The 24,507-nt window shown below is 43.0% G+C and overlaps 1 protein-coding gene across 2 annotated transcripts in view; it reads left to right on the forward strand.

The window, feature by feature from the left end:
* Positions 1 to 2,520: 2,520 nt before the first annotated feature.
* Eprs1 (glutamyl-prolyl-tRNA synthetase 1) overlaps positions 2,521 to 24,507 on the forward strand; it is a 69,628-nt gene continuing 47,641 nt past the window's right edge. The window contains exons 1-9 of one of the 2 annotated variants that reach the window (XM_042258790.2): positions 2,521 to 2,825; positions 7,337 to 7,421; positions 10,024 to 10,123; positions 11,328 to 11,484; positions 13,822 to 13,961; positions 14,805 to 14,899; positions 20,059 to 20,185; positions 20,832 to 21,024; positions 23,235 to 23,406. In XM_042258790.2, coding sequence (XP_042114724.2) covers positions 2,780 to 2,825; positions 7,337 to 7,421; positions 10,024 to 10,123; positions 11,328 to 11,484; positions 13,822 to 13,961; positions 14,805 to 14,899; positions 20,059 to 20,185; positions 20,832 to 21,024; positions 23,235 to 23,406 — 1,115 coding nt within the window. In that variant the 5' untranslated portion in view covers positions 2,521 to 2,779. The remainder of the gene's footprint in view (positions 2,826 to 7,336; positions 7,422 to 10,023; positions 10,124 to 11,327; positions 11,485 to 13,821; positions 13,962 to 14,804; positions 14,900 to 20,058; positions 20,186 to 20,831; positions 21,025 to 23,234; positions 23,407 to 24,507) is intronic. The other variant, XM_042258789.2, reaches the window with a different exon arrangement.

Here is a 24,507-nt window from a genome sequence, read left to right on the forward strand (position 1 = left end):
AAATCAAGAGAACTTCAGGACCAGATTAATCCAAACTGGCCTGTTAGGGAAGTTTGGCAGATAGCTAATTTTGATCTTTAGGTCAGATAAACTGCTTCCTTTAGCATTTGACAGGGAACTTCAGCAGAAGTGACCCCTTTTGACTTTGAACCAGATCTATTGGGGTCTAGTGCCAGAACTTAGTTCAAAATAATGGAATCCTGTAATTATATTTAGTAACTCCCTGTCTTTGGTTAAAATTTCTCAAGTCTCTAAGGGGCTAAGAGGAACATTGAGAGTTTATAGATCAGACAAACGAAAAGAGGGGATGAGTGTGCATAGCTGGTAGAGCGGGCAATCTTAATCAAACCAGTGCTCAGAGTGATCATGATCGCAAGCCGGGTTCTGTAAGAATTCCTAAAATCATTGCTGTCATTAGAGGAGCACAATCTTGTTGGTATGGGATGATTGCTTTTGCTCCAGGCTGTCCTCTCAACAGGAATGGGTGGGGTGAATTGAGGCTCCTCTGTGTTTGGGAGTGGTTTTGGTCCCATGGTCTTAACATCCCTGGAATTCAAGGTAATTATAGAAGAGTATGACTCGGGGAAGGGGGGGGGAGTCAAAGGCAGAAATAAAGCCAGAAGGGAACCAAATGATGCCTGCATTCATTCCACTGTAGTAATAGGTACCATGACAACTCTGCAGAATGGCTGTATATAAATGTAGCCATCTTTGGTACGGTTCAGAGGCAGGGACCCAAAGAAATAACTACCCTATAGTTGCATGAAAAGCTTAAGTCTCCCCAATGAAAACATGGACATGTTTGCTGAGATAACTGGAAAGTATGGGTAGATAGGTACTGGTTTCTGAAATCAGTCCTGCTCCTTGGACTTGGACTTGAATCCTTGGAAAATGCCCAAGGCAAACACACGCCATCACAGAGAATTTGGATTAGAAAATTCTCTGAAAGATGCTTACTTAATACACTCCAAAACAGGACGAATTAGGGCAGCCGTGGGGGGTTGGTTTTGCATCTGAGCAATCTAGTCAGGGCTCTATCCTTAAGATACTAGACATATCTCTCGGCCCAGAAGTATTTCTTGGAGCCCTTTGTAAGTCTTTTAACCATTACTGTAGTTAATTTTGTTGGTTTATTCATTCGAGACAGAATTTTTATCTTTTAAAAGGGTTGATCTGACATGTCCTATATAGGACAGGCTGGCTTGGAACCTGAGATCGATCTCCTGTCTTAGTAAACACATTTGGTTTAACCATTATTTTTAAATATGCAAAGAACTCTTTAGTTTAAAAAACCCACAGCATTTTTTTTTTTTTAGATTTTTTTAGATACTGTTTATGGAGTAACTCAAATGACCTTGAACTGAACTCAAACTCGTGGTAATCATCTTGCCTCAGACACTTATCCTTGTTTATAGATAACTCTACAGGGTTCGTTTGTCCATTTGCTAGTTTTCCTGTATGCTAAGTGTTCTACCGTTGGAATACATTCCTAGTACCGAATAATTTATTTTTAGTTGAGATAGGGCCTTGAACTCTACGTATGGACCTTGCCTCAACCCTGTCATCACCAGGTGAATTATCCTTTAACTTCTGTTGGTAGTCTGAAGACCTTCACAGAGGGAGCCTTCACTTGCTCCTAAAATGAATTTATGGAGTTTTATGGAGTTTATGATGAGATTTTTTAAAATATACCTTTAAGCATAGGGGTTAAGAGAGGGTGCTCTAAGAGAAGCGCCCACAGCAGTCACACTTCATCTTTACAATAACAGTGACGTTATTGTTTTTCAAGGGTTACTAAGGAACTTGGTCACGGGGTGTTCCTGAATTGTACTTTTATTTTCACTGTAAAAACAAGTTAACAGTATTTTGAGATTCGCAGAAGACCATATCTAAGCTCATATACGCTCAGTTCTCGAGCCTGAATTGTTATTTTAACATTCTTATTTGAAAATACTTCTATATAAAAGAAATACTGTCGACGTTGGCAGCCTTCACTACAAAGTGTTAACTGGGGAATTCTTGATTCTCAGGGGAGAGAAGCCCAGCGGGAGGATCCTTTTTCTCCCCTTGTCCCCATCCTAGGTACTGGGATTAGGTATGCACCACACGCCCTGTTTCCAAATTATTCCAGAAAATATTTTCTTTTGGCGAAAAATGAAGAAACGGAAGCTGCCCTGTCCTGTCACTGGTCGACTTTGTGTGTGTGTTTCTGTTTTTCGCACACAAGTGTCCACCAGTAACACAGTCTGGGACATGTGACACTGACCCGGGACAAACTGATCTCATGCCCCCGCTCCCCTCGCTTGACAACGTGTCGTAAAGCCCGGCGCTTTCCAACAGCGGCGTGGCACCCGACGTGGGCCCTGAGCGGCTGCCAAAGAGCGACGGGAAGACCCCTGGCGCCCGCGGTTGAAGGCGGAGCCGGCGCACTGTGATGACGAGCAGTATCGCGCGCCCAGACGGCAGGGTTCGCGGGCCGGGGGCTAAACGAAGGCTTCCACGGAGTGGGCGCGCTGTGATGACGCACACAGTAGCGTGCCTGTGACCCCCGCGGTCGTGGCGGAGGAGTGGGGGCGGAGCGAAAGCCGGCTTTGCGGGCGCATGTTTATGACGTGGCGCGGCGTGCGCACTGACACCGGCGGTGGCGGCCTGGGGGCGGGGCGAAGGCTGTGGCGGCTTCGAGCGCGGGCCCACGTTGCATCTCCTCGCTTCCAGTCGCGCCCCGAGGTTCGTGCGCCGGGAAGGCAGCTTGACCGGGTAGCCCCGCAGCCCCTGGGAGATGGCGGCCCTGTGCCTCACGGTGAACGCTGGAGACCCTCCGCTGGGTAAGGGCCGCGCCGCCGTCACCGCCACCGCCGCCGCCGCCGTGCGCGGGTTGCATCAGCCGTCGGGTGCGGGGCAGGTGCAGCGGCGGTCACGCCGCGGGGAGACTCTCGTCCCGGGACGGGCCTGAACCCCGCCTGGCCCCGGCCTCTGTCCACGCAGGGCGTCGTCTCCCGTAGTCCCGCCGTCCCGGGTGGACGTGGAGGGACAGGACGAGAGCCCTGGCGGGGAGGGTCCCTAGCGGCTTTGGAAGTGGAACTGAAAACTGCCTGTCCTGTTAACGTCCTTTTTAGCATCCTCTCCTTATTGTCGTCTGGAACCTCCCACCCCTTCCCTACCTCCCAGAGAAGACCTGAATTCACTTGCCCCACTTTCCCATACGTTGTCGAGTTGAAGTTTTAACCGAGGCAGTATTTGCTTCTGGTTGAAGGCAGTAATTACGGAGAGCCGTAGGAACGCGGCGGACTGATGCTGTCGGGTGGCTTACTACTCACCCCGTGGACGTAGTAAAGGCTGGAGTAAATGTCATCTTAGGTTCCATTCGGAATTGATTTTTTCAAAGCGGCCAACGCCATTGCTTTATAGTTTAGGATTTCTGCCTTTTCATTACTTGGGGAAATTATACAAACTCATTTAACCATGATGTGTGCAGTGTAGACGCGGAAGTACTTTTTAATGTTGAAGAAGCCCAGCCCTTTAAATACAGTTGGCCATATGGGGGGCTGATGAAATTTCTTACATGCTCAACTTTGACAAGCGTTCTGAGCCTGTTGGAATGAAAGTACATTTATTTATGGATTAATGTACTGAGATAGAGCTCAGGGCGTTTTGTATTTTAGGCAAGCACTCTGCCGCTGAGCTACGTTCTCCAGCCCTAAAAATAGAATGTAGTAACCATTTGAAATGTTTTAAAATGATAGTATTTTAGCATATTAGTTCCGGTCCCTTTACACTAACCCAACAGAAATCCATGTAGGCAAGCACTCTGCCGCTGAATTACGTTCCCCAACCCTAAAAATGGAATGTAGTAACCATTTGAAATGTTTTAAAATGATAATATTTTAGCATATTAGTTCTGGTCCCTTTACACTAACCTAACAGAAATCCATGAGCTCTAAAAGAAGTATATTTGATTCTTGGTTTGTGGCACTAGACAGTGTTGGCCTCATCGTTAATCCTGGATCCCTGAGTTCAATCCTGGCTGCTGGTTATGGTGAAACTTGACAGGTTCCTTGTTCTGTTTTATCCTGTAAGGAAGGAGGAAACCTATCCAGTACCGGTTGCCAGTATTAAGTGAGACTACAGGAAAATTCTTTCACATTTTAGATGTTCAGTACATAGATAAGCCACAGTGTTTTGTTTTATTTGTAAACTAACACTGCCTGGAAAATCACTGCGGGGGCACACTAAGTCTGTGTCCTTAGAACTCAGAACCACATTCTGCTGGTATTCTGGAAGAGAGTCTTAAATTTTGTTTTCATTTTGAACTCTAGGCCCATTAGTAAATGTACATTATTTTCTGCTTGCACCTCCTTCTCTTTATTTTAAATTCTTATGACTCTTTCAAATCAGATAAATCTTATCTTTTTTTTGTTTTGTTTTGTTTTTGTTTTTGTTTCTCTGTAGCTTTGGAGCCTGTCCTGGAACTCGCTCTGTAGCCCAGGTTGGCCTCGAACTCAGAGATCCGCCTGCCTCTGCCTCCCGAGTGCTAGGATAAAAGGCGTGTGCCACCACCGCTCGGCTTGATAAATCTTATCTTTAAGCAATAAAATTAGATTAAATAGCTAGGAAAAAACATTGCATTGTAAGGATTTTTGAACAGTTTATTTTTATGTGCATTGGTGTTTTGCCTGCATGTATATCTGTATGAGAGTAGTGGGTCCCTTGGAACTGGAGTTACAGACAGTTGTGAGCTGCCATGTGGGTGCTGGGACATGAACCTGCTCTGGAAGAGGAGCCAGTGTTCTTAACCACTAAGCCATCTCTCCATCCCCAAATTGTGAGGATTTTATGTCTTTGACATGACATTTTTGTGTGTATTAAAGTACTTTCAAACTTCAAGATGCACTCACAGAACAGAATGTTCCCCACATTCTACTTAAGAGCATACAACATATTTGATGCTTCTACACCCAGAATACTTCATAATGCATCTTCTACAAGTATTTGATCTCTCTACCTAACTTATTACAGGAACCGTACATTGATAGAATTCTTCTCCCTAATGCACAGAGACTCCATTACTGTTCTGAAGCTAATTGCTCCAATAGGACCCAACAACTAGGAGTGACCATACTTTGCTTCTTAATGTCCTGTTTGCCCAGTTTCTTTCAATGTGGAATGATTTATTAGCCTCCCCTTGGTTTTAATAGCTTTAACTTCTGAAGATGACAAACCTCTTATGTTTCCTTTAATTGGGTTGTCAGATGTTTCCCTTTGGGTGGATTCAGGCTATCCATCCTGGGCAGGGCTGGTGTAACATTCCTGCTCTACATTGCAGCCCATCAGTTGGTATGTGAATTTAATTTTCCCGTTCTAGTCTTGATCACCTAACATGTTGTTTGCCAGTTTTCCCTGATGTAGCGCTTTCCCTTTCAACCAAAGGCATTTTAATGGAGAGAACGCAGTGCCATGCAAACATTTCTCTTTTCCTGAACACCTCATTGGTTTCAACTTCTGCTGGTGCATCCTGCCTAACTTGGTTATTAAGATGTGCCTCAAATGGTGACCTTCCAACTAGACATTTTCTTTTGTATGTATTAGCATTTTTCTCGTGTTAAATTCATAACAGAATGTATGTGAAATATTTTATTTTCTGTTTAAAATTAAATTTGAAAATTGGTTTGGAACGCGCATATATTAAAGTTCACTAATATTAATTGTATGTTTTAATATACAATGGCATATATGTATAGACATATGTGGAATTTAAATCCCCATAACAATAATGCCAAATATTTTCATTATAGGAAATTCTCTCTCTTTCTCTGGCATCTAGTGCCAGTGACCTGATTTTTGTTATTTTGTTTTTGCTTTTAGGATTTTGTATATATTGAGTCATACCATATATATATATATATATATATATATATATATATATATATATATATATTTATACACAGGGTAGTGCTCTTGTGATTCATGGTGTCACCTGTAACAGTAGTTCATTCTTTTTATATGCTAGACAGGATTCCATTATAGGTATGTTAAAAATGTATCTCATTTACTTGGATTACACCGAAAGTATATGTTACCTTTTGAGAAATCTCTTGCTGTCTTAGTCTGCTTTGTGCAACTATAAGACAGTACCACAGACAGGGTAATTTGTAATGGCCAGGAATTTACTGGCTCACAACTCTGGATGATGGAAAGTCCAAGACCAATGGGCCAGTTGTAGTGGTGATCTTGCTGTCATAGATCCTTGAAGAAAGGGGGAAAATGCTTGAGGCGACACAAATCTTCATTGTATTAGTCCTTTCCTAGAAGGCTCAACTCCCCTTCCAACCCTTTCCTGATTATTGAACCTAGGACCTCAAGCATGTTCAACAAGCCTTTTACTACTGAGCTGTATCTCCAATTTTGTTCTTTAGGTTTCAGAAATGATCTTGTATATCCCAGGCTGGTATTGAACTACTGATGCTCCTGCCTCAGCTTCCAGAGTGTTTGGAATACAGGCATCATGCTTGACTCTATAGGACCCATTTCTTAATACTGTGACCATGACAACTACATTTTAACAGAGGTCAGACATGCAAACTGTAGTCAGACTTACAGGGTGAGACACACAAACCAGTGCACTTGCTTTCTCTTATAATAAGCCTTGCAAGATTACTGTGCTTTCCTTGATAGGGCCCTGCTCCCAGTGGAACATAGTATTTACATAGAAATGAGTGTCTGTGCTAGCTGTCCATCTTAATAACCAATTACAGGACAGAGGACTGGTGAGTTTACTTACTGTGTTAGGTGCTGAAGGACAGACAGCATTACCAGGGGTTTTAGAATTTGAGTGCTGAGCCATTTGACCGGCATCCAAATGCTGACTGCTGTGTTTAGCCAAGGGCACTGGGCTGGCTGCTTAACTCTGCCAGCCTCAGCTTCCTCCCTGTAAATGGGTATCTACTTCTTGAGGTTGCTAAAGAGATTAAAAGTGTGACAGTCAAGCATTCAGCATAATGCATAACATAGAGTATCCAAACACAGAGCCACTAGTCTACCCTCTTCCCTCCTCTAGGGGAGGAAAGGATGACTTGGGTGTTGCTGGCTGGAAGCTGAGCAGTTACAAGTGATTGGACTGAACTAGCAGCAGATTCTGACTAAACAGCTACTTTTCTAAGCACCAAACTTCAACTTCACTGCAGGGGTGGGGGAGTGTGGGGATGGGAGGCGGGGTGGGTGTCACACCTGATAGGACTTAATATTGGATTGTTGATTTATCCTTACTGCTCTGTGACTCAGGGTATAAATACTACCTTGTCTTTGAAGAGAAATAAATCTTTCATGCTGTCATTTTTAGAAGCTCTGCTGGCAGTGGAACATGTGAAAGGTGATGTCAGCATTTCTGTGGAAGAAGGGAAAGAGAATCTTCTTCGTGTTTCTGAGTAAGTGCTTATTTATATATCTGTTCAGTTCTGAACAGCATTTAAAATGTGCAGCTCTGAATTTTCTGGGCTTATTTTGCTTGCTAGTTAGGTGGATTGTTCCTAGAAAGATGTTTCATGGTGTGTGTGTGTGTGTGTGTGTGTGTGTGTGTGTGTGTGTGTGTGTATGCATGCATGTGCATGCTCCTGTAAGTGCATGCTTGTGGAGGCTAAAGTCCTCCTCCCCCAGCATCCTGAGTGCTGGAATTACAGGTCTGCACTGCCCTGCCAGGCTGATGACTGTCCTGAAAGTAAAAGGGGGAATTGGGATAAAGCTGAGTGGTAAGAGTGTGTCATACTTTGTGTGAGGCCCTCCCCAGCACCACAGATCGATCGATCAATCAATCAATCAATCAAACAAACAAACAAACGAATAAATGAATAAATAAGTAAAGACTTTTTTTAAATACCAGGTTAGACCTTGAGGCCCTCAGAAGTCCTTGCAGTTCTCACCAGGAGACTAAAGATCTCAGGTTGGTCCTGTCAGCTGAGCTGTATCAGTGGTACTCTTCATTTAGTGAACATAATGTCAGAGTCCACATAGTTATTTCTTCCTTGGGTTGATGAGATTACCCAAAGACTTCATGGTTTATTTATTAGAGAAGAGATTTCCATTTATTTGGGGATGAGGTCAGGTGGGCAGGAGTGAGACAGGATCTCTCTAAGTATCCCGGGCTGACCTTGAACTCTCAGCAGTCCTGTTACCACAGCCTGCCGAGGGCTGAGGTGAGCATGAGCCTCCACATAGTGTTTTACTAGACTAGGGCAGTGGGGCTGGCCTGGCAGGAAAGGCTGCATGGGTAGCTGTGTTTCTGGAGCCTGCTTTCAGCCAGTCCTTCTCCAGCCAAGCTTTCTCTCATGTTCAAAATTTTAAATCTGCTTACTGTTCAGTTTTTAACCACTGAAGATTCTGTTTCTCTGGGTCTTATAAATTTTTTGGATTTGTACTTTCTGAAATTTTCTTGCTATTACTTTCTTTTTTCTTTTTTCTTTATATTTTGTGTCTTATAAAGAATTATTTTTTTCCTTTTTTTTTTTTTTTTTTTTTTTTTTGGTATTTTGAGACAGAGTTTCTTTGTGTAACAAGCCCTGGGTGTCTGTAGACTAGGCTGGCTTCGAACTCACAGAGCCTCCCTACCTCTGCCTCCCTATTGCTGGGATCAAAGGCATGTGCCTGTAAAGAATTTATTTTTGTCGAACAGTTGTGATAGGGCTCGCTCACTCACTCACTCACTCACTCACTCACTCACTCACTCACTCACTTTGTTGTTTTCTGCTAGTGATTTCCTTTTTTTTTTTTTTTTTAATCATGTTGGGTTTGCCCAGGCTGGCCTTGAACTGAATCCAAGCAGTACTCCTGCCTGAGTTTTCTGAGTAGCTAGTCTGTAGGGGCACACCACCATACCACTGTCGCCTTTGATGGCATTTTGGTGGGGTTAGATGTGCTTTCTTCTCTTGAAAGTTGATAAAATCAGGTTTCTTATAGTGGTATATATCCTTGGCTTCTTTGCATTCACTTATTTTAAATTACTTGACTCTTCTAAATCCCAGTTACATTTTCATCACCACTGATAAGACGTAGACACTGCTAAATTCTGATAAGAAATTGACAAGATGTAAGTGAGGGGGGCAGGTACAGTGGTGCAGGTTCATAGGCGCAGTGCTCTCTAGACTGGGGGAGCAGGAGCTGGAGTTCAAGGCTAGCCCAGGATATGTGAGACCCTATCTCAAAAAACAAAGCAGCCTGTGAGGTGGCTCAGTGGCTAAAAAGTGTTGCCAAGCCTGATGTACTAAGTTCAAGTCTCAGGACCTATGTTTTAGAAGCCGAGAAACAACTCCTGCAGGTTGTCCTCTGACTTCCATATGCAAGCCATGGCATGCTTGTACTCAAAATGAATGTGTAAATTAAAATAAACTTGTACTCCAATGTATAAAATATAAAATAAATAAAATAATTAAAAGTAATAAACAAAAACTTAAAGGATGAAGTGTCATATAGAAAATCCGCTCTAAAGTAAATTAAATTCTGGTGGATATTTTAGAACAGATTAAAATTTGAAAGAAATATTTTTTACTATGGTAGATGTCTTAGTTAAGCTTTCTATTGCTGTGAAGAGACACCATGACCACAGCAACTCTTCTAAAGGACAACATTTGATTGTGGTGGCTTTTACACTTCTGGGGTTCAGTCCAGTATCATCATGGTGGGACATGGTGGCGTGTAGGCAGATGTCGTTGGTGCTGGAGAAGTAGTCGAGTGGACGTCCTACATCTTGCAGGCAACAGGAAGTCGTCTCCATGTCACACTGAGGGAAGCTTGAGCAAAGGAGACCTCAGAGCCTGCCCACATGGTGACACACTTCCTCCATCAAGCTGCACCTCCTAATAGTGCCACCCACTATGAGATTATGGGGGCCAATTACATTCAAACCAGCACAGTAGAAAAAAGAACATGGTAAATACGTTAGGGTTTCCATTTTCGCATTCCTTTGTGACTCGTAAGACTTTTGCCGAAGACTTTTGCTGAAGCAACTATAGTAATGATTTGATGCTTTAATTCCAGGAACGTGGTGTTCACTGACATAAACTCAATACTGCGTTACTTGGCTAGAGTTGCAACTACGTCTGGGCTGTATGGTACTAATCTGATGGAACACACTGAGGTAAGCAAGGGGTGTGTCTTTTCTCGGGCATGTTTGGTCTTGTGCGTTCTGATGTTTGGGAACAGTGTTGTCCTACCGTGTATTGACATGTGACATTAGTCCTTATAAGGGTTTGAACAGGTTCAAGGTTTAATCATAGGTCCAAGGTAAGCAATGTTTCTGGTTGGTTTGCTTTTTAAAACAGAGACCTAGTCTTTCAATGGAGTCCAGGCTAGCCTGTCAACTTGCTGTGTCCTGTGCTGGCCTAGGACTTGTGACTCACCTGCCCCAGACTCCTGAATGTATTACAGCTGTGTACCCTCACACTTAGTTTCCTTGCACGTTTATTTCCAGACAAATAAGCTGGAAGTGTAGTTTGGGTAGACTTCTTAGTTGGCATGCATGGGGAACAAACTTTCAGCTCTTCAGGTTCACTATCTCCCTCCAAACTGAGTGTATTTTTGGGTCACGTCATGCTCTCTTCACCTTTCTGGTCTCCTAGGATTTCATAGTTGGATTTTACTGTCTAGCTCATGCCACTCACCTTTCACATTACACGTAAGACAGCAGGCCAGGAAGATCGCCATTGCCCAGGCTCACACACGTTTGGGAGCAATAACAGACCAGCTTTCAGTGCCTCTGTGTGGATGTGGTTTTTCTCTGGTGTGTGTTCACACAGTTCAAAAATAAATAATGCTTCTTCTTTTTAGTCTTTTCAGATAAGGTCTCACTGTATAGCCCAGGCTGGTGTCCAGACTTGATCCTCTTGCCCTGCTGGGTTACAGTCATATGTCAACACGCCGGCCAGAAACTGGATTTAATGATTGACTTTTAAATTTCCTCAGTTGTATTAATTTGTCTGTGTAGGTAGTTTTAGATTAGTTAGCCCCTCTGTCAGTTATCAAGTATTTTTCTTGTTCTTTCCTGGTGTGACCCTCCATGTACCTGGAAAAAAAAGGAAGAACAAAAAAGAAATCATAGGAAAGTAACTGCAGAGATGACATTTATTTAAGTGGCATTGTTAGAGCCCAGATAACCAGAATTGTTAGACCCTAGATAACCAGAATTGAACCATGTAATGATAAATTGTACAATTCCAGGTAAGAAAAGTTCTGTTCTAGCTGAAGAAGCCAAGAATATTTTGTTGCTCCATTAACTAGCATTCTTTGTGTGGTCATTTTGCTTTAAAGCCTGAACTCTGGACTACATTCTTTTGTGTTCACAGATTGATCATTGGTTGGAGTTTAGTGCCACAAAGCTGTCTTCGTGTGATGCGCTGACTTCTGCAGTTAACGAGCTTAATCATTGCCTGTCTTTGAGAACATACCTAGTTGGAAATTCCTTGACCTTAGCAGACTTATGTGTGTGGGCCACCCTCAAAGGTATCTATAACTCTTCTTAAGATACTAGGGCTTTAGGGGGTTTATTTTGTTTTGTTTTCAGGACAGGGTTCCACTGTGTTAACTCTAGCTGTCTTGGAACTCTCTCTATAGACCCGGTTGACCTTGAACTCACAGAGATCTACCTGCTCCTACCTCTACTGTGCTGGGAATTACAGGCATGTGCCACCACCACCTGTAACACAAATTCTAATAGGTGTTTTAATAAAAATCCCAGAGCCAGATATTGGGGTAAATGCTGCAAGATCAGAGAGACAAAAGAATAAGCCACTGCCACGTCTCACCTCATCAGTTCCATGAATCCTCTGACTGAAATCCTCTGAGTCCTCACCTGAAAGGTCTCCAGCCTAAAATCTTAAGCCAAAAAGCTGTAGTTCCTGTCTTCTCACATTTTATATACCTTTCTCCGCCCAGCCATGTCACTTCCTTCTTAGTGCTGGGATTCAAGGTGTGTGCCATCACTGCCTGAGTGTTTTTCTCCTAGACTGAGTCAGTCTCATGTAGTCCAGGGTGGCTTTGAACTCACAGAGATCCAGACGGATCTCTGCCTCCCTAGTGCTAGGATTAAAGATGTGTGCTACCACTGCCTAACCTCTATGTTTAATCTAGTGGCTTGTTCTGTCCTCTGATCTTCAGGCAAATTTTATTAGGATACATAATATCACCACAACCACCTGGCTTTTTTTTTTTTTTTTTTTTTTTTTAAATAGGGATTTTGTTGTTCAGGGTTTGATATTTGAGATGGCGTTGGTTTTAAACTCTTAGGCTCAATCAACTTCCTGCCTCAGTCTGCCAAATGACTACAGGGATGCATCACTGTGCCGAAGTAGCGTTCTTTTTTTTGGTCCTTTAATACTTTGCTAGATGAAAAGTGACTGCATTTCTGCCTTTATGTATGTGTGTATAGGCAGTAACTGAGGACTTCCTTCCCGAGGGGTGGTTAATGTGGCTTCCCTGCTTTTGGTCACAGAGGTTCAGTGTCCTCTGTTGGCCCTGGCAGTCATCTTTCTCTCTCCCTGACTCTCTTGTCTCTCTTGTTGTCTTTCCCGGTAAAGAGACCCTCGTCCTAGTTAGCACTCCTGGTTAGCACTCCTGGTTAGCACTCCTAGTTAGCACTCCTAGTTAGCACTCCTACCTCAGGGGCTGCCTCGTCCCCGGTCTTGTTTCGCTCGGTGGGGATGTGAGGGCAGGTTAGTGAGGAATTTGGAGTATTAGTCCCTTTTTTCCTCTCATGAGGAATTTGGAGTGTTAGTCTTTTGGTGGGTCCCTTTTTTCCTCTCATATAATTAACTTGCAGCAGATGTGATGATGTCCTTACCAACCTGGGAAATAGTTAACTTGAAAATCAAAACAGGAAAACCTTCCTGAGGTAGAATTGATATATGAAATCCATACTTTATAGTTTGAAATGTTTGACATAATTTGTAGCTATAGTATTTTTACCACAGTGAATGTACAGACACTCAGAGTGCAGCAGTCCCAAACTCCAGTGTCTTACAGTGGTGCTGAGGCAGAGTGGGCAAGGTGCACCTAGAGGGGGGTGGGGGGGTTTGAACCCTCACTCAGTCGTGCACTTGAGAGTTCATGGAGCCAGATACAGAAGTAGTTTTGGAGTAGAGTTGCATAGGTTTTCATGACATGAGATCACTGAAGTCACAAGGCCAAAAGAGAGAGTCAGCCTTTAAAAATGTAATTTTGACTGGGCAGTGATGGTGCATGCCTTTAATCCCAGCACTCAGGAGGCAGAGGCAGATGGATCTCTGTAAGTTTGAGGCCAGCCTGGTGTACATCGTGAGTTCCAGAACAGCTAGAGCTACACAGAGGAACCCTGTCTTAACCCCCACCCCCACCCCCAAAAAAGCAGTTTTGATTGTGTAGCTTATGTCTGACTAGTGATTGTATAGAGAGCTATAATTTTTACAAGTTTACAATATGAAAAAACATGGATCACTGAAGATTACTTAAGATGATCTAGGTAGAAGGCCTTTTTTTTTTTTTTTTAATGGTTTTTCAAGACAGGGTTTGTCTGTGTAGCTTTGGAGCCTGTCCTAGAACTCAGTCTGTAGACCAGGCTGGCCTCGAACTCACAGAGATCCACCTGGCTCTGCCTCCCGAGTGCTGGGATGGTAGGGGTGCACCACTCACCTAGCCTGATCTATAAAGTATGCATTTCGTGACTCTACAAGATATGCTACACTTAGGGTTCCATTGCAGAAGACAGCTCTAAGCTAATCACTTTCACGTCAGTTAACTGTGATGGGAACTCTGCCTTAGAATTCGTCAGTTTAGTAAAGATTTAAAAATTGTGTTCACCAATAGGAAATGCTGCATGGCAGGAGCAGTTGGAGCAGAACAAGACTCTGGTCCATGTTAAACGCTGGTTTGGCTTTCTTGAAGCCCAGCAGGCCTTCCGCTCAGTCGGTACCAAGTGGGATGTTTCGGAACACAAAGCTAGAGTGGTAAGTCTTTGCGTTTTGTTTGTATTCATTTTTTTTATTTGTGTTTGTAGGTGCACATGAGCTATGGTGTGCTTGTCGAGGTCGGGTCCCCTCCCACCTGTGGGTCCAGGGACTCACCTCCTAACTTCAAGCTGGTGGCAGGTGCTTTTACCTGCTGAGACATCTCATGGTCTCTAAAAAATTTTTTTATGCTGATGTTTCAGTCTAACTGAGACTATACCTGAAAAGATTATTATTCTCACAGAAAGCTCATTTTCTGGGGATTGGAGTACAGGTCAGTGGCAGGGTATTTGCCTGGCATGGTCAGGGCCTGGTGTTGGATCCATGGCACTGCTTAAAAAAAAAAAATCAAAAAAGGTTATTTCTATTAAAAAAAAAAAGATCTTAGATTCTGTTTTTGTTTAGTCTTTGTATACCTTTAACTGTTGAACTCCATAAAGCCCTGAACTTTATGTCTATGAGATTATGTCCCGGTGCATGTTCTTCCATATGATGGAAATCATATTTTATCATTTTGTGGTGCTGGGGATTTGGCCAGCTATTAAGAGACGCCACAATCACCTGTTTTACAGCTGTTCTTCCTCCTTCATCTTCAGTCTTCACTGATTTTGAGACACTGAGTTGAATCCAGGTTTTGAAGAGCCTCTGTGAATCTGCAGAGGATGTCTTCCCCCCTTTTCAGTGTCTCTGCTCACCAGTGTTTGGTTATTCATGTTCTGCACTAGAGTTTGAGTCTTTACAGTGGACGGATGGTCCAGTCATCGTTGTGCTTATGACCAGGGTTTGTAAATGAATGTATTCCTAAACATTTAGCCATGAAGTGTCTGCGGTTTTGTTTTTTAGGCACCAGACAGAAAACAAGATGTTGGCAAATTCGTGGAGCTTCCAGGTGCAGAGATGGGGAAGGTGACAGTCAGATTCCCTCCAGAGGCCAGCGGGTAAGGAGCCGCCTCCTGCTCGCATGCAGTACATGCTTAGTGGAGGAGCTCTGCCCTCCAAGGACTTACAGCGCTGTGCTCATCCAGAGGATTTGGTTGGGGGGGAGTAAATCCAAAAAGCCTCAGTTTAATTCTTTACAACTTGTGTTAATTTGTAGTTTAATTATTTACAGCTTTGTTAATTTGTAGTTTTAGTTCATTATGGCAGTAGGAGAGACAACATCTAAATTTTGTTTTAGAACTTTAAAAGCAAATAAGAAAATACCCATAAGTAGAAAATTTTAACTATAAGAAAGTGTCCATATGCTTAGGTTTTGCTTGTATTATGAGACTTTTACAGCCTTTTTTCAGGAAGGATTTGTATTTATACTTACTCAGTCCTTTCTATTTATAGTATATGTTACAGTAACATTTATTTTTCTAAAATAAAGGTAGGGAGATTTTGGAAAACCTGTTTAGTTCTTTCCATAAATTTACAGGTTTCCCAAACCTATTAACCCTTGACACACACAGAAAATAGTATTTGACTCACTCGTAAGCGCCCACAGGTCCCACCCTACATTCCATCATGCTGAGAAGAGTCTTCTCTGTCATTCTGTTCTCTCTGAAGCTCCCTAGTCAGGCAGGTGATGATAGAATCCTCCCAAAGGTACTAATTACAGAGGTGAATCTCCCCATAGCGGCCTCCCTCAGGAGTTTAGTCCTAGGACAGCACCGCACATCATTTTATAAGTAAGATATTTGTGCTTCCTGAATTTAATTTCAGACCTTGCATTTTGTAGTTGAATTTTTTTGCCTTACTGGCATATCACATGTCTTCTTTCTGTTTTCTGTTTAATAGTTCTCTACTTGTCATTAGTAGCAGTTTGAAATGTTACATTTTGGGATGGTGGGGTGATAGTGAGACCAAGTCTGATATAGCCAAAGTTCACTTTGAACTCATTATGTAGCAAAGCTGGCTTTGAACTCCTAATCTTACTTCTGAATGCTGGGATTACAGGTATATGCCTCCACCCCAGGCAGAATTCTACATTTTATTTTGACTTTTCTAAGTTTGTCAGTTAAGATTTTGAACCGAGTGCTAGGTAGAAGAAAAAGAAAGGGCCTACAGAGACGGCTCTGTGGTTCAGAGCCTTGCCTGCTTTGCTAGAGGACTGCGGTTCACTCCCCAGCGCCTGCGTGGCAGCTCACAACTGCCTGGCACTCCAGCTCCAGGAGAGCTCTAATGTCCTCTGCTGGCTCTGCAGGTACCAGGCACATAGCCGTACACATACTTGTGGACATACACATCTGTATGTTCACCGTGTGCACGCAGATACCCAAGGCATTGAGGGTGCCAGAAATTGAACTTGGGTCCTCTGCAAGAGCAGCAAGTATCTTAACCACAGAGCCATCTCCAGCTCCTAAAATTAATTTTTTTAAAAAATGAAAGAAATGAAAGAGAAATATTAATTAAAAAATGTACAGACTTGATCAATGAATGATTGATTGATACTTGACAAAGTGAAATTTGTCACAAATAACACCTTACATGGTTTTTCCATGTACATTTTGATCCCTGATATTTTGTTACTGTGCCCTGTGAGAAGTCACAGTTGTCCTTTTGAATACCGACCTTAATGGCTTGGTAACAGGTACTTTAAAAATAATATTTGTAGCTATGCCATTTATCCTTTTTTCCCCCCACCACTGTCATTTATTAAAATGGTGAGTTTCTCTTTTTTTTTTTTTTTTTGGTTATTCGAGACAGGGTTTCTCTGTGTAGCTTTGCGCCTCTCCTGGAGCTCACTCTGTAGCCCAGGCTGGCCTCAAACTCACAGAGATCCGCCTGGCTCTGCCTCCCAAGTGCTGGGATTAAAGGCGTGAGCCACCACCGCCCGGCTGAGTTTCTCTTATTTGGGTGTTCATAATAGTATAACTTCAGAGGCCATGCTCTAATACAGTGCAGGAATTGGAGTATAACCCAGCAGCCAGTCTTGCTTAGCATTCTTACTTTGATCGCATCCCCACATGCTGTGCAAAAACTGTTTGATTTCTTTTTGTGTGTGCATGAAAACCAGAAGGCTTGACTTTGCCTCCTTGCCTTTTTTGTTTGTTTCTGATGTTTTACTTAGGCCACCCTCAGACTGTTTTTTATCTTAACTATGTAGCTGAGGGTGACCTCAAATTCCTGATTCTCTAGAGTGATGGGTTTATGTGCATGTGCCACTGTACTCATTTTGAGCAATGCTGGAATTGAACTCAGGGCTTCATGCACGCTAGGCAGGCACTCTACCAACTGAGCTACACTCCTAGCCCTTTTCTAGTGTCTTGAGAGGGGGTTTTACTATGTGTGCTCTGGCTGAGTTGGCATTTACAAGGCTAGTGTTGGACTCAGCATTTCTCCTGCGTCAGCCTCCAAGTGTTGGCATTTCAGGTGTGTTTCATCACACTTATGTGTACCTGTTACATGCAGATACTACCAGATGTTTCACATATAGTAGCCCATAAAGCTGTAACTCTTTGAGCAAAGGCACTGTTACTCTTTTATATGTGGTTTCAGAAACTGACTCACACTGTGTGTTAGTAATGTGCCAGACTTAAATCTCTGCCATCTGTTTCTAGAGTTCTAGTAACTAAAAATTATACCCACCCCCTGTGTGTGTGTGTGTGTGTGTGTGTGTGTGTGTGTGTTTGAGAGAGAGAGAGAGAGAGAGAGAGAGAGAGAGAGAGAGAGAGAGAGAGAGAGAGAGAGAGAAGGAAGAGGGGGCGGGCGGTATGGCAGAATGTAATGTGTATCACTGCCAAGTATGTATTGTAAATCTATTTTTAGAGCTGACTTGATGTCAGTTTTCTCTTGAGAAGGTTAACCTTAGGACTATTTTAAGAGTCCTGGTTGTTTCTTGAGATTTGTATTCTTAGGACTGCATACATGTTTTCCAAGTCAGACATATCTTTAAAGCATAAGAGTTTTTTCCTGTCTATCCTCAAGTGTTGTGAATAAAGCTAAGCACATTAACTAATAAAATTAAGAACATTACATTTATTTGCTTATTTGTCATATAGGCATGTATATATAGGCACACATATGCCACATGTGGGGGTCAGTTGACAGCTTAGGAGTCCATTGTCTTCCACCATTGGAGGCCCAAAAATTGTACTGAGGTTGTCAGGCTTGGTAGCAGGTGTGTTTACCAATGATCCATCTCTCCAGCCCAATATTTCTCTTCTGGACAATGGTTATAGCAGTGTTCCTGAATGCAGCACACTCATGACATTTTCACAGTGTCTCAGTTTCTCTGTGCAGCCTTGGCTACCTTGAAACTCACTTGTAGACCAGGCTGGCCTTGAACTCAGGCACTGGGATTAAAGGTGTGCACCACCATGCCCAGTTTATTTTATTTTTTAGGTTATTTTTTATCTTATGTGTATAGGTGCTTTTCTTGCATATATATCTGTGCACTACATGTATTCTCCTGGTGCCTGTGGATGCTAGAAGAGAGTGTCAGATCCCTTGGAACTGGAGTTGCAGACAGTTGTGAGCCACCTTGTGGGTGCTGGGAACACACTTGGGTCCTCTGGAAGATTAGCCAAGTGCTCTTAACCACTGATCCATCTCTCCAGCCCAGACAAAAATAGCCCTCTATTTTAAACAAGTTTGCTTGTTTGTTTGTTTTGATTTTTTTCGAGACAGGGTTTCTCTGTGTAGTTTTGGTGCCTGTCCTGAATCTAGCTCTGTAGACCAGGCTGGCTTCGAACTCAGAGATCCGCCTGGCTCTGCCTCTTGAGTGCTGGGTTAAAGGCATGCACCACCACCACCAGGCACAAGTTTATTTTTATAGTAATTTTAGATTTATAGAAAGTTGCAAAAATAGGATAGAAAGTCATATGTGTTGCATTCAGTTTTTCTTAGTGTTACTCACTTAACTATGTATTTGGGGGTTCCCTTTGTTTTTTGCTGATACATAAATTTTTTATTTTCTGTGATATCACCCAAGATACCCAAACAGTTCTTTGGTTTATATAGAAAGTTGAATCACCAATCTAAGTGCTATGTGAGTAAATGTCTAAAGAAAACGGCTTGACTTAGATCTGGGGATACAGTTGAGTGAGAATGCCTCTTTGACATTGGCAAAGCGCTGGGTTCAATATCTAGCACCACAGAAAGGTTTTGTTTGTTTGCTTGTTTTCAATTTAAAAAATAGTGCAGTGTCATAAATAAGGGTTTGTGTTTTCTTCTCCCGTATTGGTATATTAGTTGAGATCAAAGATGTGCTTCCAAACTAGGTAACTATCATAAAACATTACTTACTGTAGCTACTACAGAAACTAATAAACATCTGTGAGAGCTATTTAAACTTGCTTTGTAAGTGTTTAGCCTTGCCTTATGCCTTGTTTTCTTCCTAGTTGACAATATCTTTAGCAGTAGGATCTCAGATCCTTAGGTCAGGGTTATGTAGTCCGGGCTGTCCTGGAACATGTGATCCTCCTGTGTGCCGCCAGTGCCTCACCGCTGCATTGATGGACGAGGTCATTGCTATGCAGTACCTGTCAGCAGTGATTTTTTTTTCCCTCATTGTCAGCTGCCCATGGGAACAAACAGTATTTTCCTAGATTCTGGTTTGTAGAGTTTGGTGCTAGATTGGACCTTTGAGATCATTTAGTTAAAATGTTTTCATTGGCATCTGAGAAAATCAAAACCAAGGACAGTAATCAAAACTCACCACTTTTTCTCTGTCGCAGTAATTTTCATGTTCTCTGACATAGCCATCACCGTGACTGGCTGTCTTGGGTGCTTCTCTCTGAGTGTGAGGGTTTGTTCCCAGCAGCCGCAAAGCAGAGAGGTGGGCTACTGGGCTGTGCCGATAATGGTTTCAGAACTTTTCCTGCAAATGACCATGCCTCTTGGAGAAAGAAGATTGTTCTTAGGGTTGTTATAGTTGTATACCTTGCTCTGAGAGTTTACGCAAGGAGTTGTACCCTTTGGTTACACTGTCCATGTTCAAGTCTGTTGTTTGTCAGTCACATTTTCTGTTACAGCAGCTGTTGGTGGAAAGTAAAATGACTGGGGACTATTGTATCGGACGTCTTGTTTAGTTCTTACCTCCTCGAAGAGGTTGAGGGTAAGAATCTAGTTGAAGCCTGTTAATGAGTTTCTCTGTGAAATGTTTTTGTTTTAGTTACTTACACATTGGGCATGCAAAAGCTGCTCTTCTGAACCAGCACTACCAGGTTAACTTTAAAGGGAAACTGATCATGAGATTTGATGACACAAACCCAGAAAAGGAAAAGGAAGATTTTGAGAAGGTAATTTAAAGTGTAGTGATGGCCTTGTTCTCAGAAAAGTGGATGGAAATTAGAGTGTGGTCTGATACCTTCATGGTATGGGAATAAACTTGGTCTCATAGCGGCCTTTTCCCTCCTCATCTGTCTCTTTCATGCCTGAGACCTAAGCCAAAAACAACTGAGCTCCCATACCAAAAAACCGGAGTTAATTTTCTCTTTCTCCAGTTATCGTAGAGTTTACTTGAATACTGCATTTTCCTTTGAATACCAATTTAACTGGAAGCAGGTTTCCTCTTTTGTCACTGTCTTAAGTTTATGAATGGAATTAAAACTGCACAGGTATTGTAAGGTGTGGTTTTCTAGCCTCGTGGCACCTTTGTTCTGAAGGGCTTGCGATGTGTGCACTGAGGGACCAGTGGCCAGAGTCACAGTTCCAGCTCTCAGTAACAGAGCTCCCTTGAGATCCGCTTTCGCAGCTGGAAATCTGGAAGCCAGTGCACTGATTAGCTTTTCTTTTTTGATCTGACATCGTGCATCATCCACAATCATTTTCAGGCTAGTTAAGACTGATAGTGTTTTATTATATTTGCCCAAAATAAAAATCATGGGTTGAAAATGTGTGAGAAAATGTCTGATACACTGATGGTTTCTTTGATTCCTACTGCAGGTTATCTTGGAAGATGTCGCGATGCTGCATATTCAACCAGATCAGTTTACTTATACTTCAGATCATTTTGAAACTATAATGAAATATGCAGAGAAATTAATTCAAGAAGGGAAGGCTTATGTGGATGACACTCCTGCAGAACAGATGAAAGTGGAACGGGAGCAAAGGGCAGAGTCTAAACACAGGCAAAACTGTAAGGCACAGTTGGTGTCAGGTTTTAATTGATACGTTTTATTTTTTTTTAATGAAAGATGTTCCTTAAGACACATTTACAGCTGTTTTTCCCTCTAATTCTTCTGCCCTTCTATGTTTGTCTGATGTAGTCTTCGTGAGTGCGCGCGCGCATGCGTGTGTGTGTGCGCGTGTGTGCGCGTGTGCTTGTGTGTGTGTGTGTGTGTGTGGCCTCGTGCCTTGGCCTCCTGGTGTAGGATTGTCCGATGTGTCGTTGTGCCCTGCTTGCATTCCTCCTCCTTTTTTGGCCTGGGGAGTCTAATCTAGGGCCTGTACTTGCTAGGCCACTGAGCTTACTCCTAGTTCCTGGCCTAGCTGCTTACAACCTTGTCTGCATTAGAACTGTGTGCAGAGTCCTCACTCTAACACCTCATTTCTGTATGCAGTCTTTTGCATTTATTTCAGTTGGAGGATTTTTTTTTCTGTAGCATTTATAGTTACTTTAATTTAAATGCCCGTTAGTCCTAAAATGTTTAGTAATGCTTCGAGCACCACAGCATGCAGGTGTGTGTGTGGTCCATATGATGTAAGTTCATTATCATCTGTATTGGTGCAGAATCACCTGACTGAAGTCTGTGCTTCTTTTAATTATTTCTACACTGCTGTGATCATGTCTGACAGAAGCAGCTTAGGGCCATGGGGCTAGGCAGCCAGAAGCTTAAGAGGGTACAGTCAGCTGTTAGAGAGCAGCACTCTGTCGTTGTTGCTGGGAGCTTACAGTATGGCTTATTTATGTGCTGGTGACTTGGGAAGCATCGAGTGGGATCAGAATTGATGCTGAACTATTGCACTCAAAGATATAACCCTAATCTTGTACCGAAAGTTCTATAACCTCCCCAAACTGTGCCAGAAGCTGGGGATCAGGTGTTCACACAAGGAGCCCATGGGAGACATTTCACATTCCAACAGTCACAACCAAATAGAAAGGCTGCCATGTAGCCCAGTCTGGTGTTGAACTTGCTGTCCTGCCTCAGCGTTCCTGTGCTGGGATGACAGGTTGTATAGAGTGTGTAGATCACTGTCTTCGGTCTAAGAGACTACCTTACCTTTCTTATTTGTGACTTGTCCCTGAGCTTACAAATCAAACTTTTGTTTTGGGTGTTGGTTTTTTGTGTGTGTTTGTTTTTTCAAGACAGGGTTTCTCTGTAGCTCTTACTGTCCTGGAACTTGGTCTGTAGACCAGGCTGGCCTCAAACTCAGAAATTCCCTGCCTCTGCTTCCTGATTGGTGGGATTAAAGTGGTGTGCACCATCACCACCTGGCACAAATCAAGGTAATTTTATTCACTGCAATATGTTGTTGGAACTTCCACACTGTCTTTATATCTAAACCATCTCGTTTGAGAAGCATAGTAAGTTTAAGTTGTTATAGTAAACTTTTTTTTTAACTGCAATTTCAAAGGGAGTTAACTGGATTTTGAGAATTATATGTATTTATTTTGATTGTAAGTGAACCGTGTTATAGCTTTAGAAGTTTCCACAGGAATGTACTCTTTAGCAATTCTTTCTTATCCTGATGGAACAAGCTTTTGATATTCTGAAGCAGGTAGAGCTGGAGCCACTTAGTGTATAGAGTCCTTTTTGCTGCCAAATCCCTTTGTGTCTTGTACCACTGTCTGTTTCCTGTGATCGCTCATTTTCATGGAGCCAAGCATTTCTTGTGCCACACTGGGGAGCCTAAAGGGACTTTGAAGGAGCCCAAAGGCCAGGCCATCTGTCCCTTGCCATGATGCAGCAAAGGAAAAGAGTGATTCTACTTTAAAGATACAGTGTCAGACTTGGAAGTGGGAGAAGGGCTGACCAGTTAGTTGTGCCTTGATGGGAAATGGGGCACAGCAGGTGCGAAGGAAGGCTTCCTCTCACGCTGGGTTAGTGACATTTATTGCCTTTGTCTTTTCTGCAACATTCATAGAGTCTATTTCCTGAAGGTAGTGAAGTTTGTTGTTGGCCTGTTTGTTTCTGAAATTGAGTTTCACTGAGTAGCCCTACCTGGTCTTCATGTTCCTTCCTCCTACCCAGCCTCCTCAGTGCTGGGGACTGACTACCACCACCATGTTCTACCGCACCCAGCTATTAATGTTACAGTGTTTTTAAACTAATGGAATGTGTGTGCAATAAAAAAAAAAACCCTTGTAACAGTCAGATCAATAAGAATACACCTGTTATATTACAGCTGTTGAGAAGAATCTACAAATGTGGGAAGAAATGAAAAAAGGGAGCCCGTTTGGTCAGTCCTGTTGCCTACGAGCCAAAATTGACATGAGTAGTAACAATGGGTGCATGAGGGACCCAACCCTTTACCGATGCAAAATCCAGCCCCACCCAAGAACCGGGAGTAAATACAAGTAAGTTCAACGCTTTGCCCTGTCGGGTGGCCTGGCTTGGCTTTGCTCCCATGTGGACATGGAGAGGAGTGGGGCGGAGCAGCGGGGCCAGCACCTTTGCTCTGCGTAGGTGAGTGGCTGAGTGACCTTCTCTGGAGGAGTGCTGTGCAGCCTTGCAGGGGTGATCTTCTCAGCTCTCTGAGAACATTTCATCTAGGACAGTCCTCGACACTTTGTGAGGTTTGTGATCTTCCTGTCTGTCTTGATGAAGTGTGTAGGTATATCTTCGGATAACGATGTTTCTCTTCTGTACATTTTTTTTCTGAGCATAAATTGACACAGTAATGATAGTACAAAAATTTACAGGAATATAAACAAACCAAGAAAAGAGCATGTGTGTTTTAAAGTTTTAATTATTTTCCCTTGGGGGTGTTTACAGATTATCACATTTTTTTTTCCTTTTATTTTACAATACCATTCAGTTCTACATATCAGCCACGGATTCCCTTGTTCTCCCCCCTCCTGCCCCCCTCCTCTTCCCCCCAGCCCACTCCCCATCCCCACCTCCTCCAGGGCAAAGCCTCCCCCAAGGACTGAGATTGACCTGGTAGACTCAGTCTAGGCAGGTCCAGTCCTCTCCTCCCAGGTTGAGCCAAGCATCCCTGCATAAGCCCCAGGTTTCAAACAGCTAACTCATGCAATGAGCACAGGATCTGGTACCACTGCCTAGATGCCTCCCAAACAGATCAAGCCAATCAACTGTCTCACCCATTCAGAGGGCCTGATCCAGTTGGGGGCCCCTCAGCCATTGGTTCATAGTTCATGTGTTTCCATTCGTTTGGCTATTTGTCCCTGTGCTTTATCCAACCTTGGTTTCAACAATTCTCGCTCATATAAACCCTCCTCTTTCTCGCTAATTAGACCCCCGGCCCTCCACCCAGGGCCTAGCCGTGGATCTCTGCATCCAGATTCCTCAGTCCTTAGATGGGGTTTCTGGCACAACTATTAGGGTGTTTGGCCATCCCATCACCAGAGTAGGTCAGTTCCGGCTGTCTCTCGACCATTGATAGCAGTCTATTGTGGGGATATCTTTGTGGATTTCTGTGGGCCTCTTTAGCACTT

Source organism: Peromyscus maniculatus, chromosome 11 (genome assembly GCF_049852395.1).
Source record: "Peromyscus maniculatus bairdii isolate BWxNUB_F1_BW_parent chromosome 11, HU_Pman_BW_mat_3.1, whole genome shotgun sequence".
Lineage (NCBI taxonomy): Eukaryota > Metazoa > Chordata > Mammalia > Rodentia > Cricetidae > Peromyscus > Peromyscus maniculatus.